Genomic DNA, 22,272 nt, shown 5'->3' with positions numbered 1-22,272 from the left:
TGGTGATCAGCTGATTCTGGTTCATTAGAAATTAGTAAATTAATCCCTAGGTTTAGATTCATCACTTATGATATTGGTTAGTATGAACCAATCCTTGTGAGACTTATGAACTTTGGCTGCTTTTAGCAAACTACTTCTCAGCCTACAAAGTTCATGACCAATGACTCTCAACCTGGGGACATTCCCAAAACAGGATTCCTAAGAGGTTAATCTACTGTATACTTCAGGCAGAGGTGGGGAGAATAACGTTCCCTAGCCTCTCCCACCTCGCCTGACAATCACTGCTAGATTAAGCCAGTCATGGATATAGAGTGCCTGGTCTTGGGTAGGGTGGCATGCCCTGGACTGAGAGACAGACTTCCAGCAAGATCCTACCGGCCTCTGAGGCCCAGACTGAGCAGAAACCTAGCCTTCCTCAGTGTACCTCATCTCAGGTCTAATTTCCATACTCTCAGATCCTCACTTTCTATTATCTGACCTCACTTTACAGATGAAATAGTGGGACCCACAGAGTTTAAGAATCTTACCTAAAATCACCCAGATAATTAATGGCAGAGTCAGAATGGGAACCAGACTCTTCCGGTTCCCAGCCCAGCCTTCCCCAGCCCAGCCTTTCGTTCATCCTGTAGTGCTGCCTTTGTTCCAGGCCATTTGAATGCTCAGCTTGTGTTTGTGGAAATTCCCTTACACCCTCCTGAGCAACCTCCTTCTCGAGGCAGAGACCATGCTTCAGACCCTCACAGTATTCTCACAGGCTAGTTAATACCCGCATTTACACAGCAGGTCCCCAGATTTTTTTTAATTAAAAAAAAATTTCTAGGGGCACCTGGGTGGCTCAGTGGGTTAAAGCCTCTGCCTTCAGCTCAGGTCATGATCCCAGGGTCCTGGGATCGAGCCCCACATCGGGATCTCTGCTCCACAGGGAGCCTGCTTCCTCCTCTCTCTCTCTCTCTCTGCCTGCCTCTCTGCCTACTTGTGATCTCTGTCTGTCAAATAAATAAATAAAATCTTTAAAAAAATTTTTTTTTCTATAAAATTTTATATCTGTATATTCATTAACTATCTCTGCAAGAGTACATTAGACATTAGTGACAGTCTCTGGGGGCGCGTGGGTGGCTCAGTCAGTTAAGTGTCTGGCTCCTGATTTTCACATAAGTCATAATCTCAGGGTCATGGGATCGAGCCCCACATAGGGCTCTGCACTAGGCATGGAACCTGGAGCCTGCTTAAGATTCTCTCTCTCCCTCTTCCTCTGCCCTATACTCCTTCCCTCAAAAAAAAAAAAAAAAAAAGTCTGCAGCACGTGGGTGGTTCAGTTGGTTAAGCATCTCCCTTTGGCTCAGGTCATGATCTCAGGGTTCTGGGATCGAGTCCCTCACTGGGTTCCATGCTCAGTGGGAAGCCTGCTTCTCTCTCTGCCTGCCACTCCCCCTGCTTGTGCTCTCTCTCTCTCTAGCTCACTCGCTCTCTCTCTCTGACAAATAAATAAATAAAACCTTAGCAGGGGAAAAAGTTAGTGAGTCTCCAGTAAAGAACTAAGCCAAGGAGAGGAAGAGAGACTTTTCATAAAATATCTTTTGAGTATTATTGGAATCCTTACCATATGCTTTTATTGCCCATAAAAAAACATAAGTTTTAAAAATCTGGGCCATAAAAAGGCCTACAAAATCCCAACACGTATACCATAAACATATCGCACGTAGCACGCTCATTAAAAAGAATAAAAATTACGAAATATCTGAGCCACCTTTATTTTTTTCCAGCATTAGAAAGGATTGTTTACTTCACACCCTCCACCTGACAACTTTACAGAGAATGTGTGCAGAACACTAGAAGGTTCTCTGCTTACAGGCAGCCCATCCTGTGGAGAACGGTGAGACCTATAATTGCTGAGAAGTTTGTTGCCATTTTCCTGCAAGGCTATGAAAAACTAGATTGGCTTAAAATGTCCCTCAGTCTCTTTTTAAAGATTTTATTTATTTTATTTATTTTTAGAGAGAGAGTGCAGTAGGGGAAGAGGCAGAGAGAGAATCTCAAGCAGACTCCCTGCTGAGCATGGAGCCTGATGCGGGGCTCGATCTCACAACCCTGAGATCATGACCTGAACTGAAATCAAGAGTTGGATGCTCAACCAACTGAGCCACCCGCGTGACCCTCCCTCAGTCTCTTTAAAGGAAGCCAGGAGGAGGGAGGCTATGGCTGCTATGTTACCCTCGGCAGTGGTTTCAAGGAAGTCTATCTATAAAAGCACTATGGCCAGGCTCCCCTGGGACGGGTCACCCATGCCAGGGTCTCCAGCCTTTGGAGCCCAAGCACCCTGGGGATCCCTAAGCCTGGAAGTGGATTTCATCACACACCAAGATGCAGGTGCCAGGCTGATGGGGGCTCCTGCTCCTCCTGGCATGAAGAGTGGGCTTTGCACACTGGACTGTGCAGGCATTTCTTCAGGGGCTCATGGACAGGCAAGGCCTTACCTGTATGTGTCACCTGGATACAGGCAGAGCCTGGGGTGGCTAGGGCCCAGAGGGCTGGGTCCACAGGTCCCTGTCCACACTGGCCACTCCTCTGAGCCCCTCACAGAGAGGTGGGCTAGGGGGAGAAGCTGTGATTGTCATATGCCCAGTCGGGCAGCTCCAGGGGGCTCCAGACTGGCCATGGCCACTGGTACTGTTACTTAGACCTTTCAGCCAACAGAGCTAGGCAGCTGGAGCCACACCTAAGCAGCTGCTCCTCTCCACAAACACATGAGGCAGGCCAGGGACCTGAGCAGGAAGATGGAGGCCATCACAGCCACCTAGAAGCCAGAGGTGTCCTCTGGTGGCACAGACTTGCACACAGGGGAGACCTGTATGTAACACTCCCCTTCTAGGTGCAGGTGAGGAGGCTGGACCCCACCAGCTGGTGACTTGAGTGGCAGTGGAACGCAGTGACAGTCCCCACATTAGTGCCATCATCATGAAAGACTTCGAAGGTGCCATGCGGGGGCGGCCACACATGAGCGTGAGCGCCAAAGCCTTCCATGGCATTGGCATGGCATTCCAACCTGCCACAGCCTTACCCTACAGAGGGTGTCCCTGTACCTCCCTGCCCGCCAGGCACAGACCTCTCTCCCACCTTTAAAGCAACTTATTACACTACAAGTCCCATTAGTCATTCCAACATTAGCATAAATAAGACAAAACTTTAGAGGTATGTTTAGGTACCCACAGAGCCTAGACACTTTGATCCTACATAGACAGACTCGAGCTATAGAACGTCCTGAATTAGGTAACATGCACATGAAACTGCAAATAAGAAAGCAAGAGATGTAGAGGTTCTAAGCTGACCAACAATGACGATCACAGCAAATAATGACATACGACTGTTCATTTATTTCTTCCTTTGTTCAAATACTTAGGGAAGGATTAGTACGTGCCCAGCCCTGTGCTAGGAACTTCTGATATCATGGTCATCATAAACAAACTTGGCTCCTGTTTTCACGGAGCTTAGCCTAGTGGAGGAAACAAACATAAACCAAATCATGAAAAACAGAATTAACGTGTAGCTGAAAATTGGGACCAGTGTTGTGAAGAAAATTGTGCTGTAAGCACTTGAGGTCTCTAAGCAGCCCAGCAGCATGTTCAGATCTGTATTTTAGAATAAAAAAAAAATCTTGTATTTAACCAAAATTACAGTGCAGAGAGGTATGCAAGGCAGCAGGACCATTACTACATAAAATACAATGTTAACATTCTTCTAATTCTTAGGAAAGGTGCCAAGGAATTTTCAGTGATTAGAAATCCAAGGCCAGTTTTATGGCTGTGCTCCTGGAAGCACTTTGGTCTTGCCAGAGCCCAGGGCCTTGGTTTAGCAAATACAACCTCCAGACACCCCTTAGTAACATCAAAGCCTTTTCCTTGCCTGCCCCCATTCCAGGACCCTGCCAAGACTTCAGAGTCCAGACTATCAGCATCACAGTCAGTACAGCTGGCCACTTGTTTCAAAACAGGAGGGAGACTCCTGATTTACTCACCTGATTATCTAGTTTCAGCTGTCGAAGCTTCATGGTCTCATCTTCAAAGGCACTGTTTAAAAAAAGAAAAAAGAAAAAAAAGAAGCATGTAAAGAGAAAATCCTGTTAAGATGATGTCAATTTCATCTTTTCCAAGTATCTACTCCTTTGGGCTGTTTGGAACCAACTGATTCTACGTTAGGGAAAGCATCCGTGTCTAGATGTTACCCACGCCGACTGCAGGAGGACTTGCCATCCTTAATGCCACGCTTACTCCACAGAGGACCTCAGGAAACTGAAGTACCCAAAGAGTTAAAACAAAACAAAACAAAACAAAAAAAACAGATGTGTGTGGCACGTGGGTGGCTCAGTCAGTTAAGTGTCTGACTCCTGATTTCAGCTCAGTCATGATCTCAGGTTGGTGAGATCAAGGCCCCACGTGGGCTCCACACTGGCCAAGAGGCCTACTCAAGATTCTCTCCCCACCTCTCCCAACCCCATCCCCCTCCCAAATAATTAAATAAATCTTTAAAAACAACCAAAAATAAATAAATAAATAAATAAATAAATAAATAAATAAATAAATAAAAGGATGTAGGACACAGACCCCCATGCATGCAGGGATTTTTTTAAAAACCATACGTTGAGTACTTACTATAGGCCAGACACAGTGAAGTATCTTATATGCATTATTTTATTAATTCCTCAAAACAACCCTCTGAATTGGGTACTATTATTTTTCATACTTTGAAGCTGGAGAAACAGACTTGGAGGGCCATGCATAAGGTTAAACAGCAGAAAGAGACCGTAATCCAGGTCTCTTTCCAGAGTTTAAAGTCCACATAAAATTGAAATACATTTGTCTTCTTTTTTGCAGCTAGTTCTAGGAAAGAGAGAATGAGAACTACAATGGGGCTCGGAGCAGGTGCTCCCAGATATGTCAAAGTGGCACACTGATAATTCTGAAAGAAAGTTTACTTGAGAAACAACCAGTCCAAGCACATTCTGACCCTCTTCTCTGTCCCCTTGAAAGCAGGAAATAAATTTCCCATGTGACAGGTGCCCTCCCTGCACCAGGAGGTAAAGAAACTTCCTTATCACCAGAGAGAGAGAATTCGAAGCCTCGAAGTCAGTGTACACTCACTCATTAGCACCCAAGACTAAGTTTGTCTTGTCAGTTCTTCACAAATTTATTGTTTCTGTTTCTAAAGGGTACATAAACCACCCGCTTTGGTTATTTCTTAGGCCCATCTACAAGACCTCCATACCTACAAAATTAAATTTTTTTTTTCTGTTGTTAATCTGTCTTATGTCAATTAAATTATGAGATCAGCCGGCAGAACCAAGAAGGACAGGGTAAAAATCTCTCCTACCCCAACAATTATGTATAGTATCTTAGTACAGCTCACTGATTCCCTTAAGATCTAGGAAAGTCATTTAATTTACTTTTCAAGTTTGCCATTAATAAAACATGATGCCAGTTACGCAAAGACACTCTAAGTATGGATGAACAGACAAGCCTTAACACCACCAGGAAACAGATTTGTTTGATGGAAGAAAACAACGACGACAAAAATAGAATCAAATTACTGTCTCCAAATCCTTTTGAACTTTTCAAAAACTCTCTCAGAAGCTAGTTCTATTTTTTGAAAAATTTCTAATTTAAGATTTTATTTTGTGACTCAGCATTCTTGGAAAGAGTAAAGTATGAAACAAGGCAGAAATGTTTCTCAATTATTATTATTTGTAATAACTATGATTTGTATTACAAATTTTTACTGGGAGCTTACTGTCAGAAAAACTATAAATACAAGGTCCTTTTTAAGAAGACAGATTCCATGGCTACAAAAGGAAGCATGGCTTTTTCTGCATTTGAGGTAAAAAATACCAAAGCATCTATCCGTGGCTTAATGGTTTACCATTCCCTTCACATATTTTAGAAGGTGCATTTTCAATAATGCGTAGCAACTTAGATACATACATACTATCTCCAAGGCTCCTCCTGCCTACTAACCTGTAAGCAGATTTAATAACCCCTTAGACAAAAATATAGATGACATTCTGGTTCTCTGACAGTTCCCCTCTATTAATTTCCTTATAAACTACATGCTTAAAAAAAAAAAGCTGGGTATTCAAAATAAATCATCTCTTTTTCCCAGTTCAAAAGACGGACAAACAGGGGTGCCTGGGTGGCTCAATCAGTTAAGCATTAGACTCTTGAGCTCAGCTTGGTCTTTTTTTTTTAAAGATTTTATTTATTCATTTGAGAGAGAGAGAGCATGAATGGGGCGAAGAGGGAGAGGGACAGGCAGACACCTCGCTGAGCCAGGAGCCCAACGTGGGGCTCAATCCCAGGACCTGGAGATCATGACCTGAGCCGAAGGCAGACACTTAACCATCTAAGCCACCCAGGCACCCCTCAGCTCAGGTCTGCCCCATAGGCCATTAGTTTGAGCCCTATATTGGGCTCTGCTCTGGGCGTGTAACCTACTTAAAAAAAAAAAAAGGGAAAAATAAACAAATAAAAATGACAGATAGGATATAACCATGCCTTGACTCTGTGGGCTCCTAACCTTTCCCCTAGATATGTTCCTGTTTTCCTTAGTGTTTTAAATCCTCATTCACATATTTTAAAATCCTAGCTTTATGAATACAGTGCTAGAATATTATTAGTATTCAGTGGACATCAGTATAAATTTGAAAAAATTCTACATAAAACAACTAAGATGGGGCGCCTGGGTGACTCAGTTGCTTGAACGTCTGACTCTTGGTTTGGGCTCAGGTCAAGATCTCATGGGTCGTGAGAACCTGTTAGCCTGCATCGGGGCTCTGCACTCAGTGGGGAATCTTCCTGCAGATTCTCTCTCCCTCTCCTTTTGCCCCTCCCCCCCGTACTCTCTTCCTAAAATAAATATAAAATAAAATAACCTTTTTCTTTTTAAAGAAAATGACAAGACAAAAAATTATGAATATACATATGTATAGGAAAAAATATGAATATACAGGAATGGGTAAGGTAGAATAAAAATGCACTGTTATATACTAGTATTTTCAACAGTTACTGCTATGAATCTTGTTTTTCCTCTACCTCACTCTGCTCTCAATACTATATCACTGGGGTGCCTGGGTGGCTCAGTGGGTTAAGCCGCTGCCTTCAGCTCAGGTCATGATCCCAGGGTCCTGGGATCGAGCCCCACATCGGGCTCTCTGCTCAGCAGGGAGCCTGCTTCCCTCTCACTCTCTCTCCCTGCCTCTTCGCCTACTTGTGATCTCTCTCTATCAAATAAATAAATAAAATCTTTAAAAAAAAATACTATATCACAATTGCAAAATCCCCCGGCATGGAAAAGAAATCATCCTATCCCACCACCTTAGCCCATAAACCATACACACACACACACACACACACACACACACACACACACACACACACACAAAATGTTAAAAACCTCAATCACGGTAAATTCTGACACACAACTGAAGTCCTCAAACATTTCTCTTGAGGCCTCTAATAGTGAGGAAACCAGGTGTATCTTCAATGCCTATCTTGACACCACTTACTTCCTTTCATCAAGCCTGGGCAAGCTGAACAGACAATTTAAACAAACAGGTTTTGTTTTGACCTGAACAAGAGAGTCACTAAAAAGATGCTACATCATTGTAACATGTAGATACCTACTATACATCAAAGCTACACTTCTTTGAGCTCTAGCTTTCAATTATAATTTAGCAGAAATAATATATTTTATATATTTATATTAATCTAAACTAGAATTTCTAGTCTAACCTGGAAAATGATCTTACTAAATTTGCATTTCCTCCTTTAGTACTCTCTCCTTTCTTTCAAACAAAGTTGTTGAATAGCCAGCCTAAACAAGCCTGGTTAGTAAATCAACACAAAACAGAAAGAATCCCTACAGAGTAAAAGAAATGGAATTACTATGTTTCCTCCCATTTTTCTCATGGAAAATTTCCCACTTACTTGACACAAACAGGGAAAATCCTAAACATACATGCTAGAAAAACAGATCCAACATTTGAGTGTGGCACATAATTATGCCCAAAGAATATCATTCTCTTGAACTACTAGTCTCCATTATGTATAGGAGCATAATATATATAATATCATGTAGCATAATATATATATTTAACATATATAATGCAAGGCTCACCACAGTAAGGATAGTCACCATATCCGTCACCATAAAACATTATTACAATATTACTGGCTATATTCCCTATGCTATACTTTTTATCCTCGTGCCTTATAACAGGATGTTTGTATCTGTGAATGTTCTTCACCTATTCACCCTATTATTTCTTTAATTGAAAGGATTTTTTAGATAATACATGTGTTAAGAAGATAGTTGGTGCCAAACCTTTTTTGTATGATTTTTTCTCTTGCTAGTGTTTTTCTTCATTGATTATAAAAACAATGCATACTCATTTTGTATATTTTGAAAAAATTTATAAAGAAAATGAAAGTCTCTTCATAATCCTACCATCTTGAGATACAATCCCTGCTAACAAGGAAACAAACATCTTTAATGAATATTTTTATAAAGTTTTATATATTTGAAATAATATTTATGCTTTTTGTACCATTTTAAGATTATATCATAAGCATCTTTTATGTTTTAGGTTTTTGAAAGATAATATTAAGCCGCTATATAATAGTCTATCACATGGACATTTCATAAATTTTTTTCTTCATTTTTTTATTGTGGTAAAAACAGGTACCATGAAGGGCTGCCTGGGTGGCTCAGTGGGTTAGGCCTCTGCTTTCGGCTCAGGTCCTGATCTCAGGGCTCTGGGATTGAGTCCCGCATCGGGCTCTCTGCTGGGCAGGGAGCCTGCTTCCTCCTCTCTCTCTCTCTCTCTCTCTCTCTCTGCTTGTGATCTCTCTGTCAAATAAATAAAATCTTTAGAAAAAACAAAAAAAAACAGGTACCATGAGATATTACATTTTAACCATTTTTAAGTTCAGTGGTATTAAGTACATTTACACTGTTGTTTGCATACAAATTTTTATAGCAGAATTATTCACAAGAGCCCAAAAGTAGAAACATCTCAAGTGTCCATCAACTAATGAACAGGTAAACAAAATCTCGTTTATCTATACAATGGGGTATTATTCAGCCATAAGAAGGAGTAGCTACTGAAACATGGGAGAACCTGGAAAACATTATGCTACATGACAGAAGCCAATCAACAAAAGACCACACATATTGTATGATTCCATTTTTTTTCAAGATTTTATTTATTTGACAGAGAGACAGAGAGAGAATGAGCAAGGGGAGGGGCGGGCAGAGGGAGGGAAACGGGTCCTGGGATCATGACCTGAGCTGAAGGCAGATGCTTAGCCAGCTGAGCCATCCAGGTGCCCCTATATGATTTGGTTTTTTGAAATGTCCAGAGCAGGCAAATTTATAAAGGCAGAATGTAGATTAGTGATTGCTTACAATCTTTGGGGGATGATAGCTAAAGGGCATGGAATGTCTTTAGGATGAAAATGTCCTAAAGTTAACTGTGGTAATGGCTGCACACTTTAGTGAATATATTAATAACCAGTGAGGTGTATCTATTTTTTTTAAGATTTTATTTATTTATTTGACAGAGATCACAAGTAGGCAGAGAGGCAGGCAGAGAGAGAGAGGAGGAAGCAGGCTCCCTGCTGAGGAGAGTGCCTGATACGGGGCTCGATCCCAGGACTCTGAGATCATGACCTGAGTCAAAAGCAGAGGCTTAACCCACTGAGCCACCCAAGCGCCCAAGTGTGTCTATTTTAAAGGGGTGTATCATATGGTATATGAATTACATTTAATAAAGCTGTTATTATAAAAAAAAGTCCATGAGTCTATACTAATTCTAAGTAAATAAATGGTATAACAAAGATCTTTGTTACAGAATAATGCCAACTAATAAATATAGAATGAATAATAGAAGTAGACTATCATGACTTTATAACCACCATATTAATAATTGACTCTTGCAAGAAACATTGATGTATTCTATTACCACTGAGTGAAGCAGGGTAGTCAACACAATCTCAAGTATCTTCCCCACAGATTATATTAATTACAAAGAGGAAAAGGTAACATTACAATGAGGAAATCTGGCAGGTATCACCTTAACCAAATGAAGGGATACAGCAGCTATGAGGGGACACACTGACACATGGTATTGCCTGATGTGATGTACTGAAAAGAATACATACAATATGATATATGCAACATTCCTGCCAACAATGTTTGTTCTAAATCTATTCAAGAGGAAACAAACTAAGTGGAGGGAAATTCTGCAAGACAACTCTCATGATTCTTCAAAAGCATCCTTACTGAGAGAGACAATAAAAACAGCTCTAGGTTAGAGTGGAGGAGATTTAAGAGATTTCTGGCAAGAAAATATAATACAGAATCTTTGAATTATGGATCAAAACATACAGTGAAGACTACTGTGGGTGCACTGGGGATATCTGACTATGAATGGCACATCAGACCAGGATTATCAGTATATTCACGTGAAGTGTCCCACATGTGATAATAGTATTGTGGTCTTGTAGGAGAGCGAATAAGGTAGAAATAATGAGGGAACAGGAACTGGGTAGTATGGATAGGGGAGCCACACGTCTCTGAGTATCCATGAGTCTATAATGATACAGATAAATAAATGAATGAATGAATGAATAAATAAACCAAGAAGAAGGTACAGCTCTTCCTTACAGAAAAAAAAAAATCCAATTAAAAAAGATAAAAGGAATGATGGAAATAAAAAGTCACCAAACACCACAGTAATAATTACTACAGGCAAGAATCATCAATGGCTGCTAAAATTAGTGGGTGAAAATACGATGAGAAACAGGATATCTGCATAGTCTCAAAGTATCTGCCCATAAGATAATTACTGATTCCAATGGGAAACATTAGAAACTTCACAGTGGAGAAACCTGGAAGACAGGACCTTAACTAAGGGATTAAGATTAACATCAACAGTAAGAAGACAGAACAACATCAATGTTCCTCCTGATATGATGTAGCAAGAAAGGCACAGAATCATGTTGGTAGTGCTTGCCAAAAATGTACAACCTCAATTTAATCATGAGCAGAGAGCAGAGGAACCCAATCTGAGAAACCTGCCAACAAAATAAATGGCCAGTACTCTTCAAAAGGGTGAAGATCAAAAGGGACGAAGGGGAGTGGGAGTTACAGATTCCAGTTAGGGGATGAGTAAGTCAAAGTGATGAAAGGTCCAGCATAGGGAATGGAGTCAATGGTACTGAAACAGCTCCCGTGACAGACGGGAGCTACGCTGGTGGTGAACAGAGCACAGAGTTGTTGAATCACTACATTGTACGCCTGAAACTAACGGAAGACTGTGTGTCAACTATATTTTGATTTTTTAAAAAGCCTCAGGATCAGGAAAGACAAAGAAAGACTGAGACACAACGCAGGTTGGAGAAGGTTGGAGAATACTAAAGAGATGTGACAAGTAAGTAGACTATAGGATTCTGGATTTGGATCCCAAACTATAAAGAGACATTAGTGAGAAAACTGGCAAAACCCCAAAAAGACCTGTGGATTAGTTAATGGTACTGAATCAGTATTAACGTCCTGGTTTTGGTAACTTACTATGATTATGTAAGATATTAACATCAGGGGAAACTTGGTCAAGGAATTCTCTTACATTTTTACAACTTCTTTGTACATCTAATTTACAAGATGTTTCAAGTGAGATACTAAAAAATAACGTTAGTAAGCAGTAACTCTAGGTGAAGGGCATAGGTTATCAATTTACTTCTCTTTCTAGATTTCAGCATATTAAACTTTTTTCAAAATAAGAAATTAGAGGGAAAAAAACAAGGAATCAGACATTTTGTGTAATGTGCATTTCAGAGCACACTTAAAAATCCACATGCCCTTTAATCTACTGCCTAATTTGCACAGACAGTTTGTGTGGAATTTCTAAGGAGATGATACGGAACAATAATCAAATTTGCCCAAGACAAATGCCTAAGACACTTAGAGCTTACTTTAAAACATTATTCACTGAATTGCTAGTCTAGAGCTGTACACAACAAACCATGTTGCCAAATAGTTTGAAGCATTTTGTTTTGAAGATTTTATTTATTTATCTGACAGAGAGAGAGAGAGAAAGAGCACACACAGGCAGGGGGAACAGCAGGCAGAGGGAGAAGCAGGCTCCCTGCTGAGCAAGAAGCCCAATGCAGGGCTCCATCCCAGGACTCTGGGATCATGACCTGAGTGGAAGGCAGATGCTTAACCAACTGAGCCCCGCAGGGTGCCCCAAGTTTGAAGCATTTAGTAATGTATCGATGACCTACTAAAGTCTATGATTACTCTACATTTTTAACATTCTTGTCAATTTCTCTCAGCATGCCAAAAAAAAAAAAAAAAAGGAATAAAATTTTCTAACACAAAAATCCATTGCTGCTATCCAGTCAGGGGGTGCTTCTTGCTGCCTCCTACATGGGGCCAGATAATAAGGATGCTGTAATCAGCACTTAGCTGCAATTTGGCCAGTGATACAGGAAGCAAAACAGCCTCCTCCTGTGGTACTGGAGGGAGTAAACACCATCCCTGCCAGGAATGCAGCCTGCTAAGACTTGCATAACTGAAGGCTGTGAGCAGCTCATGGCTTTTCTCATAGTAACTTGAGTGAGCACTTCCTTTACTGATTATATTATGGCTTCATAACTTCACAAATGATACTTTTTAGTCTCAGGAATTAGTTAAGAAGAGAGAAGGAAAGGCTTACTCTATTTTATTTAAATAAATGCAATAAATGCCAATGTGAATTGATAAAGGGAACAACTTGGAAGGCAATTCATTTATTTTAGTTCGAGAAATTCCTAACTGTAAATCTTTAGTCATTAGCTGCCTGTATGAGGTTACAATAAAAACAATTTATGAAACTCTGGTCCAACTCAATCAGAAATACATGTATTATGTGTGATAATGAATTATTAAAAGGTGATATTACAGTAAAGATGGAGGGGAAAAGGTTGAGTAACTGAAGACAAGTAATTACGTAAAGCAATGTCATTTTTTAATTCTTAAATCTAGTCATTATTCATACTTAATCAAAGATTTGATTTAAGTATTGATAAATACCCAGGAATAGAATTACTGGATCATATAGAAGCTCTATTTTAATTTTTTTTAAAGATTTTTATTTATTTGTTTGAGAGCAAGAGAGAGAGAATAAGTTGGGGCAGGGGTAGAGGGAGAGGGAAAAGCAGACTCCCCTCTGAGCAGCAAGCCTGACATGGGGCTCGATCCCAGGGACCCTGGGATCATGACCTGAGCCAAAGGAAGACGCTTAATGACTGAGCCACCCAGGCTCTATTTTTCCCACTCCCACTTCTGGGAGAAAAACTGTAGGTTTGATTATGTTTACTTAAATATACATACTAAAAATCAATAAAATCAACAAACTGGACTTCATAAAAATAAACGCTTTAGTGAGACTACATCAAAGTAAAAAGTTTCCACACAGCAAAGGAAACAATAAACAGAATAAAACAGAATAAAAAGAACATTCCTCCCTATTGAATGGGAGGAAAAATTTGCAAATCATATAGCTGATAAGGGGCTGAAATCCAAAATATAAAAAGAACTCATATGCAAAACACTCCCCCAAGAATCTGATTTGAAAACAGGCAGAAGATCTGAATAGACATTTTTCCAAAGACAGACAGATGGCCAAAAGGTACATGAAAAAGTGCTCAATATCACTGATCATGAGAAAAATGCAAATCAACACCACAGTGAGATATCGCCTCACACCTGTCAGAGAGCTAGTATCAAAAAGACAAGAGGGGCATCTGGGTGGCTCAGCTGGTTAAATGTCTGCCTTCAGCTCAGGTCCTGACCCCAGGGTCCTGGGATGGAGACTCATGTCAAGCTCCCTGCTCAATGGGGAGCCTGCTTCTCCTCCCCAACTTGTGCATGCACATGCTCTCTCTCTCTCTCTCTCAAATAAATAAAATCTTAAAAAAAAAAAAAGATGAAATAAGTGTTGTTGAGGATGTGGACAAAAGGGAACCCTTGTGCATTGCTGGTGAGAATGTAAACTGGTGGCCATTGTGGAAAACGGTATAGAGGTTCCTCAAAAAATGAAAAATAGAGCCTGGGTGGCTCAGTCGTTAAGCGTCTGCCTTTGGCTCAGGTCATGATCTCAGGGTCCCTGGCATCGAGCCCCATGTCAGGCTTGCTGCTCAGAGGGGAGTCTGCTTTTCCCTCTCCCTCTACCCCTCCCCCAACTTATTCTCTCTCTCTTGCTCTCAAACAAATAAATAAAAATCTTAAAAAAAAAATTAAAATGGAGCTTCCATATGATCCAGTAATTCTATTCCTGGGTATTTATCTGAAGAAAACATGCACCCCATGGTCACTGCAGCATTATTTACAATAGCCAAACATGGAAGTAACCTAAGTGTCCGCCAATGGATGAACAGATAAAGATGTAATGTAGAATATTATTCAGCCATAAAAAGAATGAAATCTTGCCATTTGTGACAACATGGATGAACCTTGAGGGCATTATACTAAGTATCAGAGGAAAGACAAATACTATATTATCTCACTTATCTGTGGAATCTAAAACAACAAAAAACCAAGCTCATAGATACAGAGAACAGACTGGTGGTTGCCAGAGGCAGGTGGGGGCTAGCCAAAATGGGTCAACGGGGTCAAAAGGTTATAAAATAAATAAGTCATGGAGATGTAATGTGTGGTTAATAATAACACTGCATATTGGAAAGTTGCTAAGAGAGATCTTTGAAGTATTCATCACAGGAAAAAGCAAATTTTATAACTATATGGTTATGAACATTAACTAGACTTACTATGGTGACCATTTCACAATACACACAAATATTGAATCATTATGCTGTATACCTGAAACCAATATAATGTTATATATCAATCATACCTCAGTAAAACATATTTTCTTTTCATCTGTGGCTTTTGTTCTGCAAAAGATACTTTTACGAAACTTAAGGGCCAGCCTCAAACAAGGAGAAAACATTTGCAAAATATGTATCTAACACAGGATTTATATTTAAAGTCAAAAGTAGTCTTACCAGTTTACTAAGAAGACGACCCAATTAAAAATGGGACAAAAGGTTTCAACACCGATTTCACCAAAGAAGAGATACGAATAAGTACAAGGAAAGCCGCTCAGTATGATGAGTCATTGCGAAAATGTATATTAAAACCACAATGAAATGTCAATACATAACCACCAGAAAGGCTAGAAATTAAAGACTGACCACCAGTGTTGGTGAGGATGTAGAGCAACTTGAACTCACATGGCTGATCAACCAGCAGGTGTGTGCAAAATGTGCAACCTCTTTAGCTACTTTTGAAAAACTGTCAAACATATACCCACTATTTGATCCAAGCACTCCACTCCGAAATTCACCTGAGACATGAAGGCGTATGTCCACACACACACACACACACACACACACACAAAAGGAAAGAAAAGAAAAAATGTATCTATGGATGTTCAAAGCAGCTTTATTTTAAATTTTTTTTAGCAGTTTTATTTGTATTAACCAAAATGTGAAAGTGACCCAAATGTCCATCATTGGATGAACAGATAAATTTTATGAGAGATACTATCTGGCCCTAAACAGGAGAAAACTATTGATACACATGACAAAAACGGATGAATACCAACACCATTCTGCTGAGGACAAGAAAGAGAACACACTGTAGGATGACACTCATGTAAAGTTCTAGAAGACACAAACTGATCAACAGTGACAAAAAGCAGGGGGTATCTGAGAGTGAGAAGGAAGGACGGATTATAAAGGGACAAAAGGAAACTTTGGGGGTTCATTATCTTGACTGTAGTGATGGTTTCACAGGGGTATACATATGTCAAAACTCATCAACATGTACCGTTTAAGATTTTATTTGTTTATTTGACAGACAGAGATCACAAGTAGGCAGAGAGGCAGGCCGGAGCCAAGGGTGGGGGGGGGCGGGGAGCAGCTCCCTGCTGAGCAGAGAGACTGATGTGGGGCTGGATCCCAGGACCCAGGGATCATGACCTGAGCCAAAGGCTTTAACCCACTGAGCGACCCAGGCGCCCCATACATGTACAGTTTAAATGTGAGGTTTGATGTATGTCAATTACACCTCAATAAAGCTGTTTTTTAAATCCACCTACAAAGGGAGTTAAACAATAATTCAGTCCAGTTCCGACTACAGCATGAGTGTCAACATAATGTTACACCAACGCAAACTATATATATTAAGCTTTTACAAACTATAATGATGAAAAGTCTCCAACATATTCAATGTTAAATCTAACTGCAATGTGTTCCCACACACATTCTTCAGGCCTTTTATAAATATTTGGAAATAAAGATCTAAGATCAGGCTTGACTCAAAAATATGCACAATAAACAAGCATGCAAGTTGGATGGGCCCCTGCGGGCCCAGCTGGAAGAGCATGTGACTCTTGATCTTCAGGTCATGAGTTCAAGCCCCATATTGGGTTGTAGAGATTACTTAAATAAATAAACTTTAAAATTTTTTTTAAAAAAGCATGTAAGTTGGAGAATAAAACATATCATATGAATTAGGTTTCAGCTACTCTGTTACTCCTCTCTCAAGAGGGCCCAAGGGCCACACAGAGGCCTTTTCTCCTCTCCAACCGTACTCATAAAAATACACGTGCTCCCTCTCTCTTCCTATCACAGAAGAAGACGTTCCTCCCCATAAAGTAAACTCTGATACTGGCAAACTGATTCTGGCCCATTTCCCTAGAATTACAACGAATACTGCTCCTCCCTCTCCAGCTTCTCCATCTCTAGTAGCTTCTTTCCTCAGCTCACAATTATTCTTTAAAAAGCTCCCTTCCCAGACCTTATCTATCTATAAAGCTATGAATCTATCTCCACTTCCCATCATCATCAAATAACTTCAGGATAATCAATACTCCCTGTCACTATTCCAACTATAATTCACTTCTCAACTCATTGCAGTCTGGCTCTATTCCCTCATTCTCCTGAAACTCTTCCTCCCATTGCCAAAAATAATAGCTTGTTTTCACCTTTCATTCCTGCTTGACTTGCCTAAAGTATTTAACAAAAATAACCACCAGTTCCTTACTGAAACTTTCTCCTCTCTTGTTTTCTTGAAATCCCCGTGGTTCTACACTTTCCTAACTGTTCCTTTCACTAAATTCAGTCAGCAACCCTTAAGCGTGCCCTACATACCAGGCACTGAGGTAGGCACTAAGGATACAGGAATGAACAAGGAATTAGTCCCAGCCATCACGATGCTTACACCCCTTTACTTTCCGTCCTCTTCCGTTGACCATTATTGCAGTTGGGATTACATGCTGATGTACAGACCTAGCCTATGTCACCTATCTATCACCATGACTGAGAACCCCAAATCTTTATCTTTGGCAGGCACACTAAATTTAGCCCTAATATCTAGTTGACCTCAAACAAAGCATGCATGGGGCCAACTCCAACCGATCCTGGTAAGACTAAGAACCAAACTGAGATCTCAGGGCTGCCTTCTAGCCCAGTCTGCAGTTAAAGAGATCAAATAAGTGATCTATCTTTAAACAAACCAACTGCAAAAAATGAACAGCCTTCATGGAAAAATAACAGAATCCAGAATCTTTACAATGTGCTGTGCATAATGTTCAGAACATAATAAAAAATTATTCTGGGGTGCCTGGGTGGCTCAGTGGTTAGGCATCTGCCTTTGGCTCAGGTCATGATCCTGGGGTCATGGGATCAAGCCCCGCATTGAGCTCCCTGCTCAGTCGGAAGCCTGCTTCTCCCTCTCCCACTGCTTGTACTCTCTCTCTCTCTCTGTCAAATACACAAATAAAATCTTAAAAAAATATATTTAAAAAATGATTCTAAAGAAATTTGCTTTTTCCAAAGAAAAAGGAAAAACATGATATATCAGTAGAAATTATCCAAACTGAAGAACAGGGAGGAAAACTATTTTTTAAAACATGAAGAGAGAGAGGAACCGCTTTCTGGATAAAAAAAGTTTTAAGTATATCCCTGCCTTAATAAGAGGGCCTAGTCCATGCTTCCCTTCTTGACTTAGGAATCTGGTGGTGAACATTACTTATTACACTGAGCTCTCACTTTGGCTGTGTTCCAAAGCCTATAAAAGTGCTATGGAATAATGCTCTTTAAATAAAACATATATATTGATTAAATAAATAAATAAATATCTTGGTACACAGTAAATCTGTGATAAATGAAACATCTCTTTAAAAATGTCATTGTAAAAAGAATCCTCTCTATGGGAATAAATGACCTAACATTGAATAAACAGCCCCTGGAAATCTAAAAAAACAAAACCTAAAACAAAACCACACACCCCTAAGTTCAATTCTCACTTTTTCTATGAAAAAGTCCTCAATTTCTCCATAATAATTTCCTCTGTTCTACTTCAACAGTGCTCTGAACATTTTTAAATATACTTACCCTGAATATCCTGATAGTATGTTTATGTCAGTTTCCTATCCCCCATTAGAGCAGTGATGTTCAAAAACTGGCAAAGAGTAAGAACTTTATGATTCAGTGTGATTTAGCACACAAACACACACATAATACAAATACACACATACATATTTATAGGTGATCTCTTAAAGTATTTAAAAAAAAACTTTACAGTGGTCCCTGGGTGGCGCAGTGGGTTAAGCCTCTGCCTTCAGCTCAGGTCATGATCTCCAGGTGCTGGGATCAAGCCCCGCATCAGACTCTCTGCTCAGCGGGGAGCCTGCTTCCTCTCTCTCTCTCTGCCTGCCTCTCTGCCTACTTGTGATCTCTTTCTCTCTGTCAAATAAATAAAATCTTAAAAAAAAAAAAAACTTTACAGAAAAAAATCCCAATGTACTATAAACTCTCACATCACAATCAATTTCTAATTCTTGTCAGTACCTTCATCTACTTTTTTCTTTTCCTCAAACTGAGTTTGTCTGTAGTAATTTTAAAAAATCATCATACAGTAAAATTGACTTTTTTAAGTGCACTATAAATTCAACACATGCACAGATTTGCCAGTGATCACTCTGAAAACTCATTTTGGTTTTTTTTTTCAATTATTTTATCTATGTATATGTCTACTTTTATTGACAAAATTCATATACACATCGTATCTTTATGGTTAAAGTGCCCTACCCCACTAGTAAGATGGACTTGTTCCTTCTGTTGAATGCAGAACTTCTTTGTGTCACTATAGAACAGCAATGAATTCTTCAAAGTGGAATTTTCAAGTCAAAAGTTATAAGCTATACTATTTTGAGTCCTTACCTATAATTCTTCTAAATTGTTTTTCCCTAAAATAGAACTTTATAAATTTACATTGCTACCAGCAAGTTAAAAACCTATTTCTCTATGCTCTGGCCAATTTGGGATGTTATCTCTGTTAGGTTAATGATATATTAAAGTAATTTAAGGGGCGCCTGGGCGGCACAGTCAGTTAAGTGCCAACTCTTCGCTTCCACTCAGGTTCTGATCTCACCATCCTGATCTCAAGCGAGATCAAGCCCACGTTGTACTCCGCGCTGGGTATGGAGTCTGCTAGAATTCTCTCTCCTTCTCCCTCTGCCCCTCTTGCTTGTGCTCACTCCCTTTCCCTCTCTTTCCAAAATAAAATAAGTAAATCTTTTTTAAAAAGTAACTTAAAGTTGTTTACTTGCATGTTTTTAATTACTAATGGAAAGGAATCTTTTACCACATAATGAACGACTATTCCATCTGATATACATAATTGATCCACAACTGGGAAACATCTGTAATTCAAATAAAAATCATACAAGCTAAGTCGTACAAGAAAGATACAAAAGAAGTTCAACTTGACTACCCTCTACTGTCTACATAATCAAAGTTCACAGAATCTAAAGCACGAGGATCCTCACTCAGATTTTTAAAGTGTATTTTTTTTCTATTAGGAAAGTAACTTACTCACATCATAGGATAATTTTAAAATAAATTAAACTACATAATAATAATGCATTATTTTTTCCAAGTCATATATCGTAAACTTTTCTTTTTTTTTTAAGATTTTATTTATTTATTTGACAGAAAGAGATCACAAGTAGGCAGAGAGGCAGGCAGAGAGAGAGGAGGAAGCAGGCTCCCCGCTGAGCAGAGAGCCCGATGTGGGGCTCGATCCCAGGACCCTGAGATCATGACCTGAGCCGAAGGCAGAGGCTTTAACCCACTGAGCCACCCAGGGCCCCCTTCCTTTGTTTTGATAAGCACAATTTTTAGTGGCTGCATAATATTTTATCTATACCGATTTATTCCCCTATTGTTGGATATTTATGCTGTTGCTAATTCATTTATTTTTTTATTTCATAGTAGTTTATTTAGGGGTTCCATTTTCACTCCTCAGTAGATTTGATGGATTTCTCAGATGCTTCTTCACTCATTAATTCATCCAGTTCTGAAGGACTACTGAGTTTATCTTGATCAGCCAACCATGTTCATAACACAATTTGTTGGCAAGTCCTGGATTTTCTGGAAGGCTTTATCAATTTCAGTTATTTCTCCTGATAGAGAACAGAGCTCACTAGCAGCTTTCATACTTTTCAAAGCACCAAACTCACATTATTTGCTCAATTCTGTCCCAACTTTAGACAGACTACAGTAAACTACATCACAACATCTCCCAAAGGTTCCTGTGTAAAATTTCTGATGTCCACTGTTCCAAAACCATTTTCTCTTGTTATCCATTCATGTCTGTGTATGAATTTATGCACGTGGAGTAGAGGAGGCTGCAGGCAGCTCGCTGATGGTCAGACCGGGCCTGCCATCCACCCCTGCCCTCCACCCCACCCCCCAAGGCCAGAGCCAGCAGGGTGCACCAGGGCACCCTGGCTGTACACCACAGATCTCATGCTCTGCACCCCTCATAGTTGTTGCTAATTTAATAACAATAAGATTTATATCCAGAAGAAATTAGCACATATACCCACAAAAAGTTGTACAAGAATGTTCTTAAAGCCAAAAACTCGAATCACATGTCTATGAACAGAAGAACAAAAAAAGAAACTGTGGTATATTCATTCAGTGGGATATTATTCAGCAATAAAAAGAACTGGTAACAAACACAACGATATGGTTAAATCTCAAAAACATTATGCTGATTGAAAACAGCCTTACATGGGGGCGGCTTGGTCGGTTAAGCGTCCGGCTTTGCCTCAGGTCATGATCCCAGGGTCCTGAGATTGAACAGGGAGCCTTCTCCCTCTCCTTCCTGCTTGTGCTGGCTCTTGCTATCTCTGTCTCTCTCTGTCTCTCTCTCTCAAATAAATAAATAAATAAAATCTTAAAAAAAAAAAAAAAAGAAAACAGCTTTGCATGAAACAGTATATACTGTATGGTTTCACTTGTATTAGTTCAAGAACCACCAAAAGCATTTATGATGATAGAAATCAAAATAATGGTTACCATTGTGGGGCGGAGGGTAGAGGAAAGATAAAATTGGAAAGAGGGACAAGGAAACTTTCTGGGTGATAGAAATGTTCTATAGCTGTATCATAGGGATATATACATATATAAAATAATCATCAAACTTTGCACTTACTGTATAGAGGTAATACCTCAATAATAATTAAATAAACTTAAATAAAGCTTGTATCTGCATTTCAAGGTTTCTTCTTGAGACAGATTCCCAGAAATAGGATTACTAAGGGTAGATCTAAATCCTTTTTGGAAGAAGACTGGTCAGAGGGTATGACTAGTTTTATTGCCAAATTAACTTCCCAAACAAACTAGATCAATTCATACTTCCACCAGCAGTATGATCAGTGCTGATCATATATAAAGTGGAAATTCTCTCTCTTGGTAGTCCACTTAGATAAACCTGCTCAAGGGTATAAAAAACAATTTAATGTCCAAAGTCTCTCTTCAATAATCTAAATCCTTTGCTTGTTTGATATACTGGAGTCATATTCTGAAAAGTCAAATTCTGAAATTATCATAATTTAGTTATCCCTTGATCATATGTATTCTAACACCACAGATATTTTACCTTTGTCTTTTAAAATAGCTTTAAATTTAACTATCTTGTTCTTTTTTAATTCTACTGCAAGTTTCCTTACAATTCTCCTTAAAAGTAAAAAAAAAAAAACCCGTAATATTAATATGAACCCAACCAATCATATTAATATGGACGCAAAGCCTAACAACAACAGAAATACAATAATAATAAACACATGTCATTGAGATAAAAGGAAAGAAAAAGGTTCTATTTGCT

The 22,272-nt window shown here is 39.4% G+C and overlaps 1 protein-coding gene across 1 annotated transcript in view; it reads right to left on the bottom strand.

The window, feature by feature from the left end:
- The window catches only part of TULP3 (TUB like protein 3), a 69,281-nt gene that overhangs the window by 28,224 nt on the left and 18,785 nt on the right, over positions 1-22,272 (bottom strand). Inside the window, 1 exon segment of the mRNA XM_047742984.1 lies at positions 4,013-4,064. Coding sequence (XP_047598940.1) covers positions 4,013-4,064 — 52 coding nt within the window.

This window comes from Lutra lutra, chromosome 8 (genome assembly GCF_902655055.1).
Source record: "Lutra lutra chromosome 8, mLutLut1.2, whole genome shotgun sequence".
Taxonomy (NCBI): domain Eukaryota; kingdom Metazoa; phylum Chordata; class Mammalia; order Carnivora; family Mustelidae; genus Lutra; species Lutra lutra.
The sequence above is the reverse complement of the archived record's forward strand: the minus strand, read 5'-3'. Positions and strand labels throughout refer to the sequence as shown.